The 15,962-nt window shown below is 47.3% G+C and overlaps 1 protein-coding gene across 2 annotated transcripts in view; it reads right to left on the bottom strand.

Moving 5' to 3' along the window:
* LOC139265229 (uncharacterized) overlaps positions 1–15,962 on the bottom strand; it is a 92,419-nt gene that overhangs the window by 68,305 nt on the left and 8,152 nt on the right. For both annotated transcript variants that reach the window (XR_011593512.1, XM_070882157.1), the window contains exon 3: positions 13,580–13,762. Coding sequence is in view for 1 of the 2 variants with exons in the window: in XM_070882157.1 (XP_070738258.1) it covers positions 13,580–13,762 (183 nt within the window). In the remaining variant the exon portion in view is untranslated. The remainder of the gene's footprint in view (positions 1–13,579; positions 13,763–15,962) is intronic.

A 15,962-nucleotide genomic window follows, 5' to 3' on the forward strand; every position in this document is an offset into this window, starting at 1 on the left:
CGAAAGTAGTCAAGAGCTGCAAAAAGGGAATACGAGAAAAAACTTGCGAGGGATATTGACAAAAGTAAAAGTTTTAACAAGTATATTAAGAGAAAAAGGATTCCAAGGGTAACCTGGGCCTCTTACTGACAGCCGCAAGTGATAGTGATGTTGAAGATCAGAAAATGGCAGACTTACTAAATACTTACTTTGTATCAGTCTTCAACAACAGTAACAACTTGTATTTATATAGCACCTTTAACGTAATAAAATGTCCCAAGGTGCTTCATGGAGTGTTATCAAACAAAATTTGACACCGAGCCACACAAGGAGAAATTGGGGCAGGTAACCAACAACTTGGTCAAAGGGGTAGGTTTTAAGGAGCATCTTAAAGGAGGAAAGAGACGTAGAGAGGTGGAGATGTTTAGGGAGCGAATTTCAGAACTTAGAGCCCAGGCAGCTGAAGGCACGGCCAACAATGATTGAGCCAGTGGTTAATCAGGGATGCTCAGGAGGTCAGAATTAGAGGAGTGCAGATATCTCAGAGGGTGTATGACTGGAGGAGATTTTAGAGAGGGGGAGGGATATGAAAACCAGGGTGAGAATTTTGAAATTAAGGCGTTGCTTAACCAGAAGCCAATTTAAGTCAGCGAGCACAGGGGTGATGAGTGAGCGGGACTTGATGCGAGTTGGGACACGGGCAACTGTGTTTTGGATGACCACAAGTTTACGTAGGGTAGACCGTGGGAGGCCAGCCAGGAGTGCTTTGGAATAGTCAAGTCTAGAGGTAACAACAGCATGGATGAGGGGGCTTCAGCAGCGGATGAGCTGAGGCAAGGGCGGAGACAGGCGATATTACGGAGGTCGAAATAGGCGGGCATAGTGATGGCGCGGATATGTGGTCAGAAGCTAATTTCAGGGTCAAATATGACACCAAGGGCAGTCGGTGGTGGAGCGAGCAGCCGGAGGATGAACGAGGAGAGGCCTATAAAGGCCCAGCGAGAGTCCGGGATCGGCGGCAGTCAGTGGTGGAGCGAGCAGCTAGCGGCAACAGGGTCAAAAGTAAGAAAGAAGTAAAAAGTAATCGAGGGGTGATGTCACAGCCAAGAGGGTAAGTGATTGGCTGGTTGAGTGGTGAGTAGTTTTCTTTTTCTTTATCTTTTTTCTTGTTCTTAGCAGTAAGAAACATTTGACATTGTTGCCAAATTAAGTAATTTAAGGGTTACATCATGGCAGGAGAGCCCAGACTTGTGTCATGCTCCTCCTGTGCTACATGGGAAGTCAGGGACGCTTCCAGCCTCCCTGATGACTACATGTGCAGGAAGAGTATCCTGCTGCAACTCCTGACAGGCCACGTTGCAGCACTAGAGCTGTGCATGGATTCATTCTGGAGCATCCGCGATGCTGAGGATGTCATGAATAGCACGTTTAGTGAGTTGGTCACACCGCAGGTAAAAGTTACTCAGGCAGATAGGGAATGAGTGACCATCAGGCAGAGCAGCGGAAGGTAGTGCAGGGGTCCGCAGCGGGCATCTCCCTCCAAAACAGATACACCACCTGGGAGAGATGACTCATTTGGGGAAGGTAGCAGCAGCTAAGTCCATGGGGATGGCTCTGCTGCACAGAAGGGCAGGAAAAAAGAGTGGGAGAGCTATAGTGATAGGGGATTCTATTGTAAGGGGAACAGATAGGCTTTTCTGCGGCTGCAAATGAGACTCCAGGATGGTATTGTGCCTCCCTGGTGCAAGGGTCAAGGATGTCTCGGAGCTGCTGCAGCGCATTCTGGAGGGGGAGGGTGAACAGCCAGCTGTCCTGGATACCGACGATATAGGCAAAAAATAGGATGATGTCCTACAAGCTGACTTTAGGGAGCTAGGAGTTAAATTAAAAAGTAGGACCTCAAAAGATAGTAATCTCAGGATTGCTTCCAGTGCCATGTGCTAGTCAGAGTAGGAATGGCAGGATAGATAAGGTAAATATGTGGCTTGAGGAGTGGTGTAGGAGAGAGGGATTCAAATTCCTGGGACATTGGTCCTGGAACATGCATTTAGACTTCTTGAGTCGCAGCCTACCTGGCCCAGTCGGCGTAGCACCTCCTCCAGGTTGTGGAGGCGTTCCTCGGTGTCTCGACCCGTGATGAGGATTTCGTCCTGGAATACGATCATTCCAGGAATGGATTTAAGCAGATTTTCCATGTTTCGATGAAAATTCGCGGCCGCTGATCGAATGCCAAACAGGCACCTGTTATACGCAAACAGTCCCTTGTGCGTGGTGATGGTGGTCAGTAGTTTGGATTCATCGGCCAGTTCCTGGGTCATATAGGCTGAGGTGAGGTCCAACTTGGTGAACAGCTTGCCGCCTGCTAGCGTGGCTAAGAGGTCTTCCGCTCTTGGGAGCGGGTATTGGTCTTGTAGGGACACTCGATTGATGATGGCCTTGTAGTCACCACAGATCCTGACAGAGCCATCTGCTTTTAGAACGGGAATGATAGAGCTCGCCCAGTCACTGAATTCAACAAGCGAGATGATGCTCTCTCGCAATAACCGGTCCAATTCTCTCTCGATTTTCTCCAGCATCACATACGGCAGCACTCTGGCTTTGTGATGCACTGGCCTAGTGTCCGGGGTGATGTGCATCACTACTTTAGTGCCTTTGAAAGTCCCGACACCCGGTTGGAATAGTGAATCGAATTGTTGTTGGACTTGTGAGCACGAACTTCGCTCCACCGAGGACATTGCATGAACATCCCCCCATATCCAGTTCATCTCGGCTAACCAGCTCCTCCCCAACAGTGTGGGACCATTGCCCGGGACAATCCAGAGTGGCAGCCAGTTCACGAACCCATTGTGTGTGACAGCTATCATTGCAGTGCCGAGCACCGGAATGATTTATTTGGTGTAAGTCCGTAATTGTGTCTCAATACATTCTAATTTGGGTCTACTGGCTTTGAGTGGCCATAGCTTCTCAAATTGCTGAACGCCCATAAGTGACTGGCTGGCCCCAATGTCCAGCTCCATGTGTGCTGGGATACCATTCAACAAAACCCTCATCATCATTGGTGGCATTTTGGTGTATGAACTGTGAATATTCACCGCATGGACCCGCTGAACCTCGGCGTCCATCGATTGGACCCAAAAGTCATCCTGCCTCTTCTGGTCCATCTGCCTCATATTAGTCGTGTTGCAGATTTTCTGCACATTCGAGCTAAATGGCCAATGAGATTGCAGATTCTGAAGACAAACTGTTGGAATCTGCAAGATCCGGCTGAGTGTTTTCCCCCACACCTCCAGCATGAGTTAAAGTTTCCATTGTTGGGGACAAAGGGACTATGGTCAGGAATTCCGCGCTGACTGTCCCTTTGACTGCTCTTAAGTACCCTATTAATGGGTGTCAATGGCCCCATCCCAGGCTGCATTGTCCACTGTGATGGCATGAATGTCCGTTCAGCCCGCCATTGTCTCTGTTGAAGTCCTACTCTGGGGTCTATCGCTGCCTGGTAAATGTCGGACTGCCCATGCCTGCCTCTGGGGCTCGGAGTAGCATTGATGATATTGACTCCCTGATCCATCGCCGCATTAGAGGCAGAATTGCGCATGTAAATCATTTTCGTCTCTTCCTCCCCCGCCATGAAAGTTTGAGCTCACAACGCTGCCGCTTCCAAGGTCAAGTCCTTGGTCTCACTTAACTTGCGAGAAATTCCCGCATGACCGATATCCTCGATGAAGAAGTCCCTTAGCATCTTCCCCCTGCAGGCATCTGTGAACTTAGAGGTTGGCCAAATGCTGGAGGTCCACTACAAAGTCTGGTATGCTCTGTCCTTCATGACGTCGGTGGGTGTAGAATCTGTGGCGAGCCATGTGTATGCTGCTCACTGGTTTGAGGTGCTCCCCGATTAATTTGCTAAGCTCTTCAAAGGTTTTGTCCAATGACTTTTCGGGTGCCAGTAAGTCCTTCATGAGTGCCTAAGTCTTTGGCCCGCAGCTGGTCAGGAGATGACAGGAAGCAGAGAGTAGGAATAAACGGGTCCTTCTCAGAAAGGCAGGCAGTGACACAGGGCTCAGTGCTGGGACCCCAGCTATTTACAATGTACATCAATGATTTAGATGAAGGAATTGAGTGTAATGTCTCCAAGTTTGCAGACGGCACTAAGCTGGGTGGTGGTGTGAGCTGTGAGGAAGAAGCTAAGAGGCTGCAGGATGACTTGGACAGGTTAGGTGAGTGGGCAAATGCATGGCAGATGCAGTATAATGTGGATAAATGTGAGGTTATCCACTTTGGTGGCAAAAACATAAAGGCAGAATATTATCTGAATGGCGGCAGATTAGGAAAAGGGAAGGTGCAACAAGACCTGGGTGTCATGGTACATCAGTCATTGAAAGTTGGCATGCAGGTACAGCAGGCGGTGAAGAAGGCAAATGGTATGTTAGCCTTCATAGCTAGGGGATTTGAGTATAAGAGCAGGGAGGTCTTAATGCAGTTATACAGGGCCTTGGTGAGGCCTCACCTGGAATATTGCATTCAGTTTTGGTCTCCTAATATGAGGAAGCACGTTCTTGTTATTGAGGGAGTGCAGCGAAGGTTCACCAGACTGATTCCCGGGATGGTGGAACTGACATATGAAGAGAGACTGGATCGACTGGGTCTGTATTCAATGGAGTTGAGAAGAATGAGAGGGGATCTCATAGAAACACATAAAATCTGACGGGACTGGACGGGTTAGATGGAGGAAGAATGTTCCCGATTTTGCGGAAGTCTAGAACCAGGGGTCACAGTCTAAGGCTAAGGTTTAGGACCGAGATGAGAAGAAACTTCTTCACTCAGAGAGTTGTTAACCTGTGGAATTCTCTTCCGCAGAGAGTTGTTGAGGCCAGTTCGTTAGATATATTCAAGAGGGAGTTCGACATGGCCCTGACGGCTAAAGGGATCAAGGGGTATGGAGAGAAAGCAGGAAAGGGGTACTGAGGGAATGATCAGCCATGATCTTATTGAATGGTGGTGCAGGCTCGAAAGGCCGAATGGCCTACTCCTGCACCTATTTTCTATGTTTTGATGTTTCAAGGTTGCAAACAGTCTAGTTCTGCCTCAGACAGAAGTTAGGGAGAGAATGGATTTGATGGCGAGGGAACGGAGATTGTGGCGGTGAACGAATACAATGGCTTCGGTCTTCCAAATATTTAGTTGATTGAAATTTCTGCTCATCCAGTACTGGATGTTGGACAATCCGTCTGACAATTTAGAGACAGTGGAATGGGTCGAGAGAAGCGGTGGTGAGGTCGAGGATGAGGATAAAGTACCAGAGATGTGAGGCCAGAATTTCCCAGAGGGTTAGCGAGCGGGATCAGGAGTGGTTCGGGTGGGAATATTTTTTCCACAGTGGGTCGGGACCCCGCTGTGGATCCACCACCTCGTGCCTTTCCCAATGTCTGTCTGTCACCACTGAACCAACCCGACCGGCAGCGGCAGGGGACCTCAGCACAATGATTAGCATCTCATTGTCAGATGTTTAACAGTCTTTTTTCCACTTACATTTCGTCGTTAACTTCATGATCATGGGATCCCTGCTGTGCATGGACCACGGCTGTCAAGCTGAGGCGGCAGTTCAGTGGCCATTGCTCCAGCTGATTACTTAACAGAATCAAATATACAGTAAAAACTCCCATCTGACTGATATTCACTTGCCTTGGCCATTTTCAGCACACATTCTGCAGGCTTTCCACTTTCCACTCTCCCCTCATTGGAAGAACTCTCTCACCATTGACAGAATGCTTCTGTCATCTCTACTTTCACCTTTATATTCTCTCACCTTGGTCCTCAGAATCCCACCACAATCAAGCCCAACACCAGCAGCACCAGACACACCATCAGCACGAACAACAACAAAAACAACCTTCTCCGCAATCACCTAATGCTGCATAGGACACGGGGCATCAGCACCTGACCACATTGCTGCCCGGGATATCAGGGATGGCCTCACCATGGCCAGATTTACTTCACTTGACACTGTACACCCAAATGGCTGCCACATGCTGCACCAGGTTGGCACCATCCCACACCAACACCATAAAGCATCCCTGCAATGCCCAAGCCATTCCTTTCACACTCAAGTCCATTGTGGGATGTACCGTTATGTCTCACCATACACTGCAACATTAAGCTACTTCCAAATGTGCACACAAATCTGTCCATGAATGCAAACTGTTGAAAATAAAGGTTTCAATTTTCGACACCACATTAACAGAAACTTTAAACTTGTGTGTTGTTAGTTTGTAAGATTGCATTAGGATGAGGGGTGGCTCGTGAGATGGGGCTGTGATAATATAGATAGAGAGGGATGGGTGGAGGTGCAAGGCATGTTGGTATGAGAAAGGATGTGCAGGGGTCGGGTAGGGAAGGCAGAGTGATGGGGGAAGGCAGAGTGATGGGGATGTGATGAGAGGCACAGCAGGATGAGGTTGAGTGTGACTTTGTACTCATGTTTCATGATCTACTGAGATCATTGAAAGGTTTGTGGCACTGCACCCAGGTCCTCCTGACCACATCCCTGCTTATGACCTCCTCTGCAAAGTGCAACCAGGCTGTGTTGATGTCCTGGGGAGGTCTCTTCCGCACATGGGAAGGGAAGAGAACCTCGATGCAGGGCTGCACCCAAGCTCTCCCTTGACACCCTCCATAAGCATACAGAGGGTGTCATGGGAGAGGCTGGGTGCAGCCCTGTGCCTTTGTGTGCAGTCATTATCCGTGTTTGCAATACCTCAGTGCTGCAGAACACTGACAGCTCAAATGTCAGGACAAATGTGGTCATGGTCCCTTTAAGGAAACCGGCTGATGATGATTCATGAATGACGTCACCCACTTCCTCTAATTGACCGGGAAACATGCTAGGCGGGCTTAACAAACCCAATTTTACACAGCGGAATGGAGCCAGCAGCGGGATCGGGACCCACCACCGACCCACCGAGGTCAGTAAACTCGCGGCCAGAGAAAGGGGAGGACATAACTAAATTCAAGGTAAGTAAAAAAAAAAAGGTTACGGAAAATATAATGAGACAAGTCTCCAGGACCTGGTGGCTTCCATCCCAGGGTATTCAATGAAGTAGGTGTGGAAATTGTCGATTCTCCAACACTCTTGTTTCAAGAATGTTTTCGTTAATTTGTAAAATTGCCAATGTATCTCCATTATGTAAGAAGGGTAAGAGAGATAAACTAGAAAATCATAGCCCTATCAGTCTAGCATGTGTTGTGGAGAAGTTACTGGAATCTATTATTAGGGACAGAGTGACTGAGCACTTAACCAAACATGAACTAATCAGAGAGAGTCAGTTGAATCTTATAAGGGGATAATCTTATATTCCTCAACTTACCAGGGCTCAATATCGTGAATTGCGAGTGGCTCTGTGGTTTTCGTTGTATCGCCTCTTGGCTTCAGTGTGGGTGTCACCAGGGGGGATCATCAGCCAGGTGGTGAGGCCATATGCTTTGTCACCAAGCATCCAGCATTGACCTTTTGGCTGATTGTTAAACAAGTCTGATACAGTGCTCTCACGTAGGATGTGAGCATCATGGATGCTGCCCGGAAATTTAGCATTCACTGCCATTATAATTTGCTGGTGATCGATGATGAATTGGACATTCAAGGAGTGGAATCCCTTGCAGTTCCTGAAAACCTCAGCATCCTGAAAGGGTGCCCATATCGCGATGTGCATACAATCTATTGCTCCCTGCACCTTGGGGAAGTTTGAAATTCTGGAGAATCCTAGAACCCTCTCAGTCTGTGCCTGGTCATAGGGAAGCTGATCAAGTCTCTCCTGCATGCATACAGGGCTTCAGTGACCAGTCTAATGCAGCAAATGTGTGGCATGCTGAGACAGACTGCAAATGTCGCCAGCTGAGGCTTGAAAAGTACCCGACATGTAAAACAACAGTGCTGCGGTGACTTTGACCTCGACGGACAGTGCAGTAATGATGGGGCTGGCAGGCTACAGATCTCCCCTGATGAGCTGGCATACCTCACTGATAACCTCTTTGTGGAAGCGCAGTCTCCGAAGGCAGGTGGTGTCGGACAAGTTGACATAAGACTGCTTCTCCCTGTACTTATGGGGCTGTAACGTCTGGTCCTCCTCATCACTCTGTCACGGCTTACATTGGGCACAAAATACTGTCGAGCATACCTTTTGCCATCTTGAGTCTGCAGCATGTAAGTGGTTATCAAGAGAGGTTGAGAAAGGACATGGCCTATTTGAATAGCAATCTATTGACCACCGATTTGTAACAAAGAATGAATGTCCTCACTAAGACAGCTATTATATTCCAATTGTCCACAGTATGATGTTTGTTCAGATGTTCACATCACGTCCAAAGACCTCCAGGGTACATCCGAACTCCCCCGAGGTTGAAGCAGAGCAGCCTTTTAAATGATGCGACATGTGATTTAGAACATGGCATCCATACCGCTTTGAGGTTACTGCAGAAGATAAAGGTACGCGGATTCAGAGGAAATGTATTAGCATGGGTAGAGAATTGCCTGGAAAACAGAAAGCAGAGAGTCGGGATAAATGGGTCCTTTTCGGGTTGGAAATTGGTGCTGGGACCCCAACTGTTTACAATATACATAGATGACCTGGAAGAGGGGACAGAATGCAGTGTAACAACATTTGCAGATGACACAAAGATTTGTGGGGGAAAGCAGATTGTGTGGAGGACAGAGAGAGGCTGCAAAGAGATTTAGAGAGGTTAAGCGAATGGGCTAAGGTTTGGCAGATGAAATACAATGTCGGAAAATGTGAGGTCATTCACCTTGGAAAAAAAACAGTAAAAGGGAATATTATTTGAATGGGGAGAAATTACAACATGCTGCGGTGCAAAGGGACCTAGGGGTCCTTGTGCATGAATCCCAAAATGTTAGTTTGCAGGTGCAGCAGCAGGTAATCAGGAAGGCGAATGGAATGTTGGCCTTCATTGCGAGAGGGATGGAGTACAAAAGCAGGAAGGTCCTGCTGCAACTGTACGGAGTACTGCGTGCAGTTTTGGTCACCTTACTTAAGGAAGGATATACTAGCTTTGGAGGGGGTACAGAGACGATTCACTAGGCTGATTCCAGAGATGAGGGGGTTACCTTATGATGATAGATTGAGTAGACTGGGTCTTTACTCGTTGGAGTTCAGAAGGATGAGGGATGATCTTATAGAAACATTTAAAATAATGAAAGGGATAGACAAGATAGAGGCAGAGAGGTTGTTTCCACTAGTCGGGGAGACTAGAACTAGGGGGCACAGCCTCAAAATATGGGGGAGCCAATTTAAAACCGAGTTGAGATGGAATTTCTTCTCCCAGAGGGTTGTGAATCTGTGGAATTCTCTGCCCAAGGGAGCAGTTGAGGCTAGCTCATTGAATGTATTCAAATCACAGATAGATAGATTTTTAACCAATAAGGGAATTAAGGGTTATGGGGAGCGGGCGGGTAAGTGGAGCTGAGTCCACGGCCAGATCAGCCGTGATCTTTTTGAATGGCGGAGAGGGCTCGAGGGGCTAGATGGCCGACTCCTGTTCCTAATTCTTATGTTCTTATGAGTAGTTCCATTTAGTTCCACTTTTTCCCGGCGTTTTTTTCGGCGAGCAATATTGTGGGTGAGATGTGTGTGAGGTGCCAAATGTAAGGATGGCCAATCTACTGGCCGGGTGGTATTATTAATTCTCGGTGTTAATTACGTGCCCAAAGTAACACAGTGATATTAAGGGCATTGGGGTCGCCCATTCTGGTGCCAGGATGCCACAGCGTGGATTCTTTGATTTTGCGGCAGTGAAACTTGTCGACTATAATTGAATGAGGTCGGGGATATTCATCACAGCTCTGGCTACTCACCCCAGCACCCAATCCCCAGATAGGAGCCCATTGGCATGACAACAGGGCAATGCAAGAATCAGGTTGGTGACAGAGCAAGCTTATAAGGTTCTGAAAGATTCTGATCTTTGGATCAATGGGTGGGGGACAATGCCTGAAGGGGAGGATGCTGCCCATTTCACACCATACCCATCAACACCATCATAGGCAGTCCCTCGAAATCAAGGAAGACTTGCTTCCACCCTAAAAGTGAGCTCTCAGGTACAGTCCAATACGTGAATTACAGTCTCTGTCACAGGTGGGACGGAGAGTTGTTGAAGGAAAAGGTGGGTGGTGTGTCTGGTTTGCCGCACGCTCCTTCCGCTGCCTGTGTTTGTTTTCTGCATACTCTCTGCGATGAGACTCAAGGTGCTCAGCACTCTCCCGGATGTTCTTCCTCCACTTAGGGCAGTCTTTGGCCAGGGATTCCCAGGTGTTGGTGGGGATGTTGCACTTTATCAAGGAGGATTTGAGGGTGTCATTGAAACGTTTCCTCTGCCCAGCCGGGGATCGCCTGCCGTGTAGGAGTTCCGAATGGATCACTTACTTTTGGAGTCTCGTGTCGGGCATGCAGCCAATGTGGCCTGCTCAATGGAGCTGGTCGAGTGTGGTCAGTGCTTTGAAACTGGGGATGTTGGCCTGATCGAGAACATTGATGTTGGTGCCTCTATCCTCCCAGGGGATCTGCAGGATCTTAATTGTCTATGGAGAAAGAGTCAGACTGAACACTGTGAGCTCAAAGTAATGTGTGACCGTAGTCTTTTATTGCAAGTCTCCAGAGTGCCTCTCCAACCTGTGAGGCCTCCTTAAATACCTGTGCTCCCAAGGGATTATGGGATCCCTTGGGACTCCAGGGGATGAGCTCTCTGGTGGCTGTACAGAGTAAATACAAGTTTACATGTATAACAACACTCCCCCCGCCAAAGTCAATTGTGTAACTATTTACAATGTGAGTCGATCTATGGCCCTTCTTGCCCTGGTTGATCGTCTCGGTGTGAAAGCTGGTATTGTTGAATCATTTGTTGGGCCCTCGCTGGGCTGCTGTGCAGCTGGCCTTGCTGGGCTGCCTGGTGTGTTGGGTCCTGCTGGGCTGCTGTAGATGATGGGTTCTGCTTTGTGGTCAATGGTGTGGCCGGTTGCCACTGGTGTGTATGTTGGGGGGTCAAAAAAGGTAGGGTCCAAGGTGGGTTGCTCAGGATAGTCGGTAAATCTGAGTTTGATTTGGTCCAAGTGTTTCCGGTGAATGAGTCCATTTGAAAGTTTGACCCAAAACACCCTGCTCCTCTCTTTGGTCACGACAGTGCCGGGAAGCCATTTGGGACCTTGTCCATAATTCAATACAAACACAGGATCATTGATTTCAATCTCGCGTGACACATTTGCGCTATCATGGTATGTACTTTGGTGAAGCCACCTTCTCTCGACCTGTTCATGTAGATCAGGGTGAACTAACGAGAGCCTTGTCTTAATGTTCATTTCATGAGCAGTTCAGCAAGTGGGATCCTAATGAGCGAGTCGGGTCTCATACGGTAGTTAAGCAGCACTCGGGATCGGCGAGTCTGCAGTGAGCCTTCAGTTGCTCTCTTCAAGCCTTGCTTGATAGTTCGCACTGCTCTCTCTGCCTGACCATTGGATGCTGGTTTAAACAGGGCAGATGTGACATGTTTGATCCCGTTACAGGTCATGAATTCTTTGAACTCAGCACTGGTAAAACAAGGCCTGTTGTCGCTCACCAGGACATTGGGTAGGCCGTGTGTGGCAAACATGGCCCGCAGGCCTTCAGTAGTGGCAGCGGACTTGCTAGCCAACATTATTCCACATTCAATCCACTTGGAGTACGCGTCTACGACCACAAGGAACATTTTACCCAAGAATGGGCCTGCATAGTCGACGTGTACCCTAGACCACAGTTTGGAGGGCCAAAACCATAAACTTAGCATGCCTCCCTGGGTACATTGCTAAACTGCGAGCATGTATTACATTTGTCAACGCAGGACTCTAAGTCCACATTGATACCGGGCTATCACACGTTGGATCTGGCTATCGCTTTCATCATTACGATGCCTGCGTGGGTACTGTGGAGGTCATTGATGAAGGTATCTCTGCCCTTCTTGGGAACCACTACTCGATTGCCCCACAGAAGGCAGTCTGCCTGTATAGACATTTCAGCTTTGCGCCGCTAGATCGATTTTATCTCTTCCAGCATTTCCACTGTAGTCCTTACTACTAGGGGGATCAAGGGGTATGCCGAGAAAGCAGGAATGGGGTACTGAGGTTGCATGTTCAGCCATGAACTCATTGAATGGCTGTGCAGGCTCGAAGGGCCGAATTGCCGACTCCTGCACCTATTTTCTATGTCTATGTCTATCTTGCGGAGACGTCGCTGGTGGTATTTCTCTAGCGATTTGAGGTGTCTACTGTATATGGTCCACGTCTGAGTGAGACAGGAGGGTGGGTATCACTACAGCCCTGTAGACCATAAGCTTGGTGCCAGATTTGAGGGCCTGATCTTCAAACACTCTCATCAGGCGACCGATGGCTGCGCTGGTGCACTGGAGGTGGTGTTGGACCTCGTCGTCTATGTCTGCCCTTGCTTATCGTGGGCCCCGAGGTATGGAAAGTGGTCCACATTGTCCAATGTCACGCCGTGGATTTTGATAAGCAGGGACAGTGCTGTGGGGCGGGGTCAGATTGGTGGAGGATCTTTGTCTTACGGATGTTTTGTGTAAGGTCCATGCTTTCGTACGCCTCGGTGAAGATGTTGACGATGGCTTGGAGTTCAGCCTCTGACTATGTGCAGTCACAGACCGGCGATGTTCGGGCCTTCCTTCCACCAGTGATGTTTGGGCCTTCCACCCATCAATAACTAAATCAGTGGCTGCTGTGAGCAGGAACTGCATACACAATGTTATCCATGGGCCGCCCAGCAGGGGCAGTGCCTCAGTGTCCAGTGAAGATGAAGGTGCTTTATGTTGGACAATGTAACCAGGAACAGAGACCCGAGATGTGAAGTCCCTGGGGATGGGAGGAGGGAGAGGATAATGATGTGGAAGAACCTGCAGCAGAGGAGCAGTTACTGCAGGAGGAGAGGTGTGGGAATGTGTGACATCAACTTACTGCAACATGTGTGCTGCACAGTGATATCAGCAACTCATTGATAGTATTGGTGTGAGATATTGCACTTTTACTCGATACTGTGCTTTATTGTAATTCCATAATTTACATGTATCCACATGTATCAATTCTTGCTAATCAATAATTGTACCAATGACCGTTTTTCTACGCTAAAGGCTCGATATAAATGCAAACTGTTGCTGCATGAATTATCTGTTATCAGGACCTATGGTTATCTGACCAAGTGAAACTGATGAACAATGTCATTGTACCACGACATATTCTAAACATGGACACAGTGTTGTTTCCCTGGAGAAATGTATTGTGTGTCATTGCTTTCCAAACCAGTGGTTGTGGGAAATGTTGCAGTGACTCAGGTTCTACAGCCTGGGCATTGCTGTTGAGGCAAAACTGTGCCAACTCAGACAGACAATATCCACACACGTTGCAATGGATGCAATAAATGGCCAACACTTCACCTTGAAGATTGTGTTGAGTATTTGTCATGAGCTACATTGAAACAGGAATGCAAGATAAACATCCATAGATCATGTTGGAAGAACTGAACAAGAACGTGCAGGCAAAGATGACTTGGACATGGTCACTTACAGATGTGCGCAGCTTTAAGACATGGTGTCGATGTGGCACTGATTGGAAGGCAGCTGGAGACAGTGACTGAAGCTCCAGACTTTCTCGCTGCCGTGCTGGTTTGCAGCTCATTCCTTATTGTCATTTTCACACTCTTGCTCTCCCACTTTGCTATTCTGGTTATCAACCTGCATGATGAGGGCCCTGTAAATATACAAAGTTAGTAAACATGTTAGTGAGGGGTTTGGGGGGAATAAAGGAGGCATCACTTTTCCAGCAAGCTATGTGAATGGTTCCATCAGGATCCCAATGGTACATTTAATAATTCTGCTTGTAGTCTGAGCTTCACTATACCTGGGCTTTGCTTCTATCTGAAGTTATTGTAAGGCAGACCTGAGCCATGGCTGCAGAGGGTAGACCTGGTCTCCCAGGAGACATTCCTCCCATCTAATGATAGTGCAGATATCTGGCTTATGATTTCACTTAAGACATTCTGGCAGCTCCTGAGCAAGCAATCACTGGCCTGCTTGATTCTGTTGGTGGCCACATTCCATCCGTCCATTGAGAGAATAAAGTATTTGTTGCTTCATGTAGGGCACAGCATTGTGCACATGGACTGAATGACAGCATGAGAACCATTGAGGGCCGTTACTTCTGGGAAAGCCAATAGATCTGTAGAATTGGTTCCCCCTCACATCACTCCTGTAGATTATTAACACAAGGATGTCAGTTCTTGCTCCGCTTGACCTTATTTTATTTATGGGAAGTAGCTGGCACTGAAGTTGTCCCTTCTGAAAGTGTGAAAGGAGCAAAACGCATAAACATTGAGAGTTGGGTGTGATGCCCAGTGGCAGTGTCTTAAGGAGTTTACCTCTTATCGGGAAGTCTTCCTGAAGGAGGAGACACAGCTCTGGAATTGGCTGCCTCACAAATCTTAGTCTCTTCAGGAATATTTTTACTCTCATTCCCAAAGTGCCCCATATGGAAGCAGTTGCGTCGTGGTGTGGTTGTTACCTTGTGTGCCATCTGTTGTCATCGGCTTCTGTTGGGTCTTAAAGAGCACTGAATATAATCCCCACAGTGTGCAACAACTGTCAGCCAAAGTATCCGGTGTTATAGTTCAGCTTTCTCCTCACACTTTTAATTGTGTTCAGAGATAAAGTAAGTCTTTATAATCAGATCAGTTTCCACTGACTAAAACCGGCATCCTTATTCATGCGCTGAGTGCGATTGTGTGCTAAGGAGCAAATAATTACTCCTAAATTATGGAATATTTCACCAGAGATGATGTGGATTGCTCACATTCTCCTGTCTGTTTCCAAAGGAGGTAAATTCCATACTGTCAACACCTTTCTCCTTGGGCCAATAGATTTGTTTACAAGTAAGATAATACATCGAAGTAGGGAGATGGTCTGTTAGATAATACACATTCATAGGGAAAACAAACGCAAATTAGTCTTCAAACAATCCAAATATCTTCTCTAGAATATACTTCTTACACAGTCTGATAATGTACAAGAATTTTGGATGAAATCGTCCATCAGAGACTTTTTGATATGATGTCGATACATCAGTGATGTGAAACTCCTTCTGGTGATGTTTCTGAAAATGATGTGAGTGAATTTTATTTGTAAACAGAATTACAGATAATGTTCAAAGACAAAGGTAGCTGTTGAGATAGGGATGGTTAGCAGTGAGCTATTGCTTCACTATCTCAAACTCCCGGTCAATCCAGGGTCTCAACTGTTCAAAATCCGCAATCCAGGATGTCTCCTGAGGATTTGGCAATGACAAGTGGATCCAATTTAAAGGCAACTCTCACAATAGAACCTGAAGCCACAAGGGTCTCTCTGTAGAACAGTGAGAACTGAGTGTTATTTGTCTTTACAATTCCACCCTTGACTAACTATTCTTGTACTGTTTTGATATAGGCAGAATGATTTATTTATGTTTAACATTTTTTGCTCTACTCTCTTGTGCCCAATACCCTTACTAACCATTCCAATCAACATTAGTTTAACTAAGTTGGTGCCAGTCTGACCTCAGAGGTTCAAGGGAATGGGTTGAAGCCCCATTACAGATTACAGCACATAGTCTAGGCTGATACTTCAGTGCAATAGTTTGCGAACGCTGTCATTTGGATGAGATGTTGAACTGGGGCTCGGTCTGCCTCGATAGGTGATAAGGATCCCAGGGTACTATTTGACAAAATGCAGGGAGCTCTACTGGTACCAGCCAACATTTACCCTATTGACCAATACCATTATACAAACAATGGCTTCTCTTTCCAGAGCATCATGGGTCTGACAGCATGCTCCAGACATCCTTCAATTTCAGAGATTCTTCATAAGGAAGATTTTATTTGCCCCTCCCATACTCTACAATCCCCACAATCCTGCTACCA

This window comes from Pristiophorus japonicus, chromosome 6, assembly GCF_044704955.1.
Source record: "Pristiophorus japonicus isolate sPriJap1 chromosome 6, sPriJap1.hap1, whole genome shotgun sequence".
NCBI classification, from domain to species: Eukaryota; Metazoa; Chordata; class Chondrichthyes; family Pristiophoridae; genus Pristiophorus; species Pristiophorus japonicus.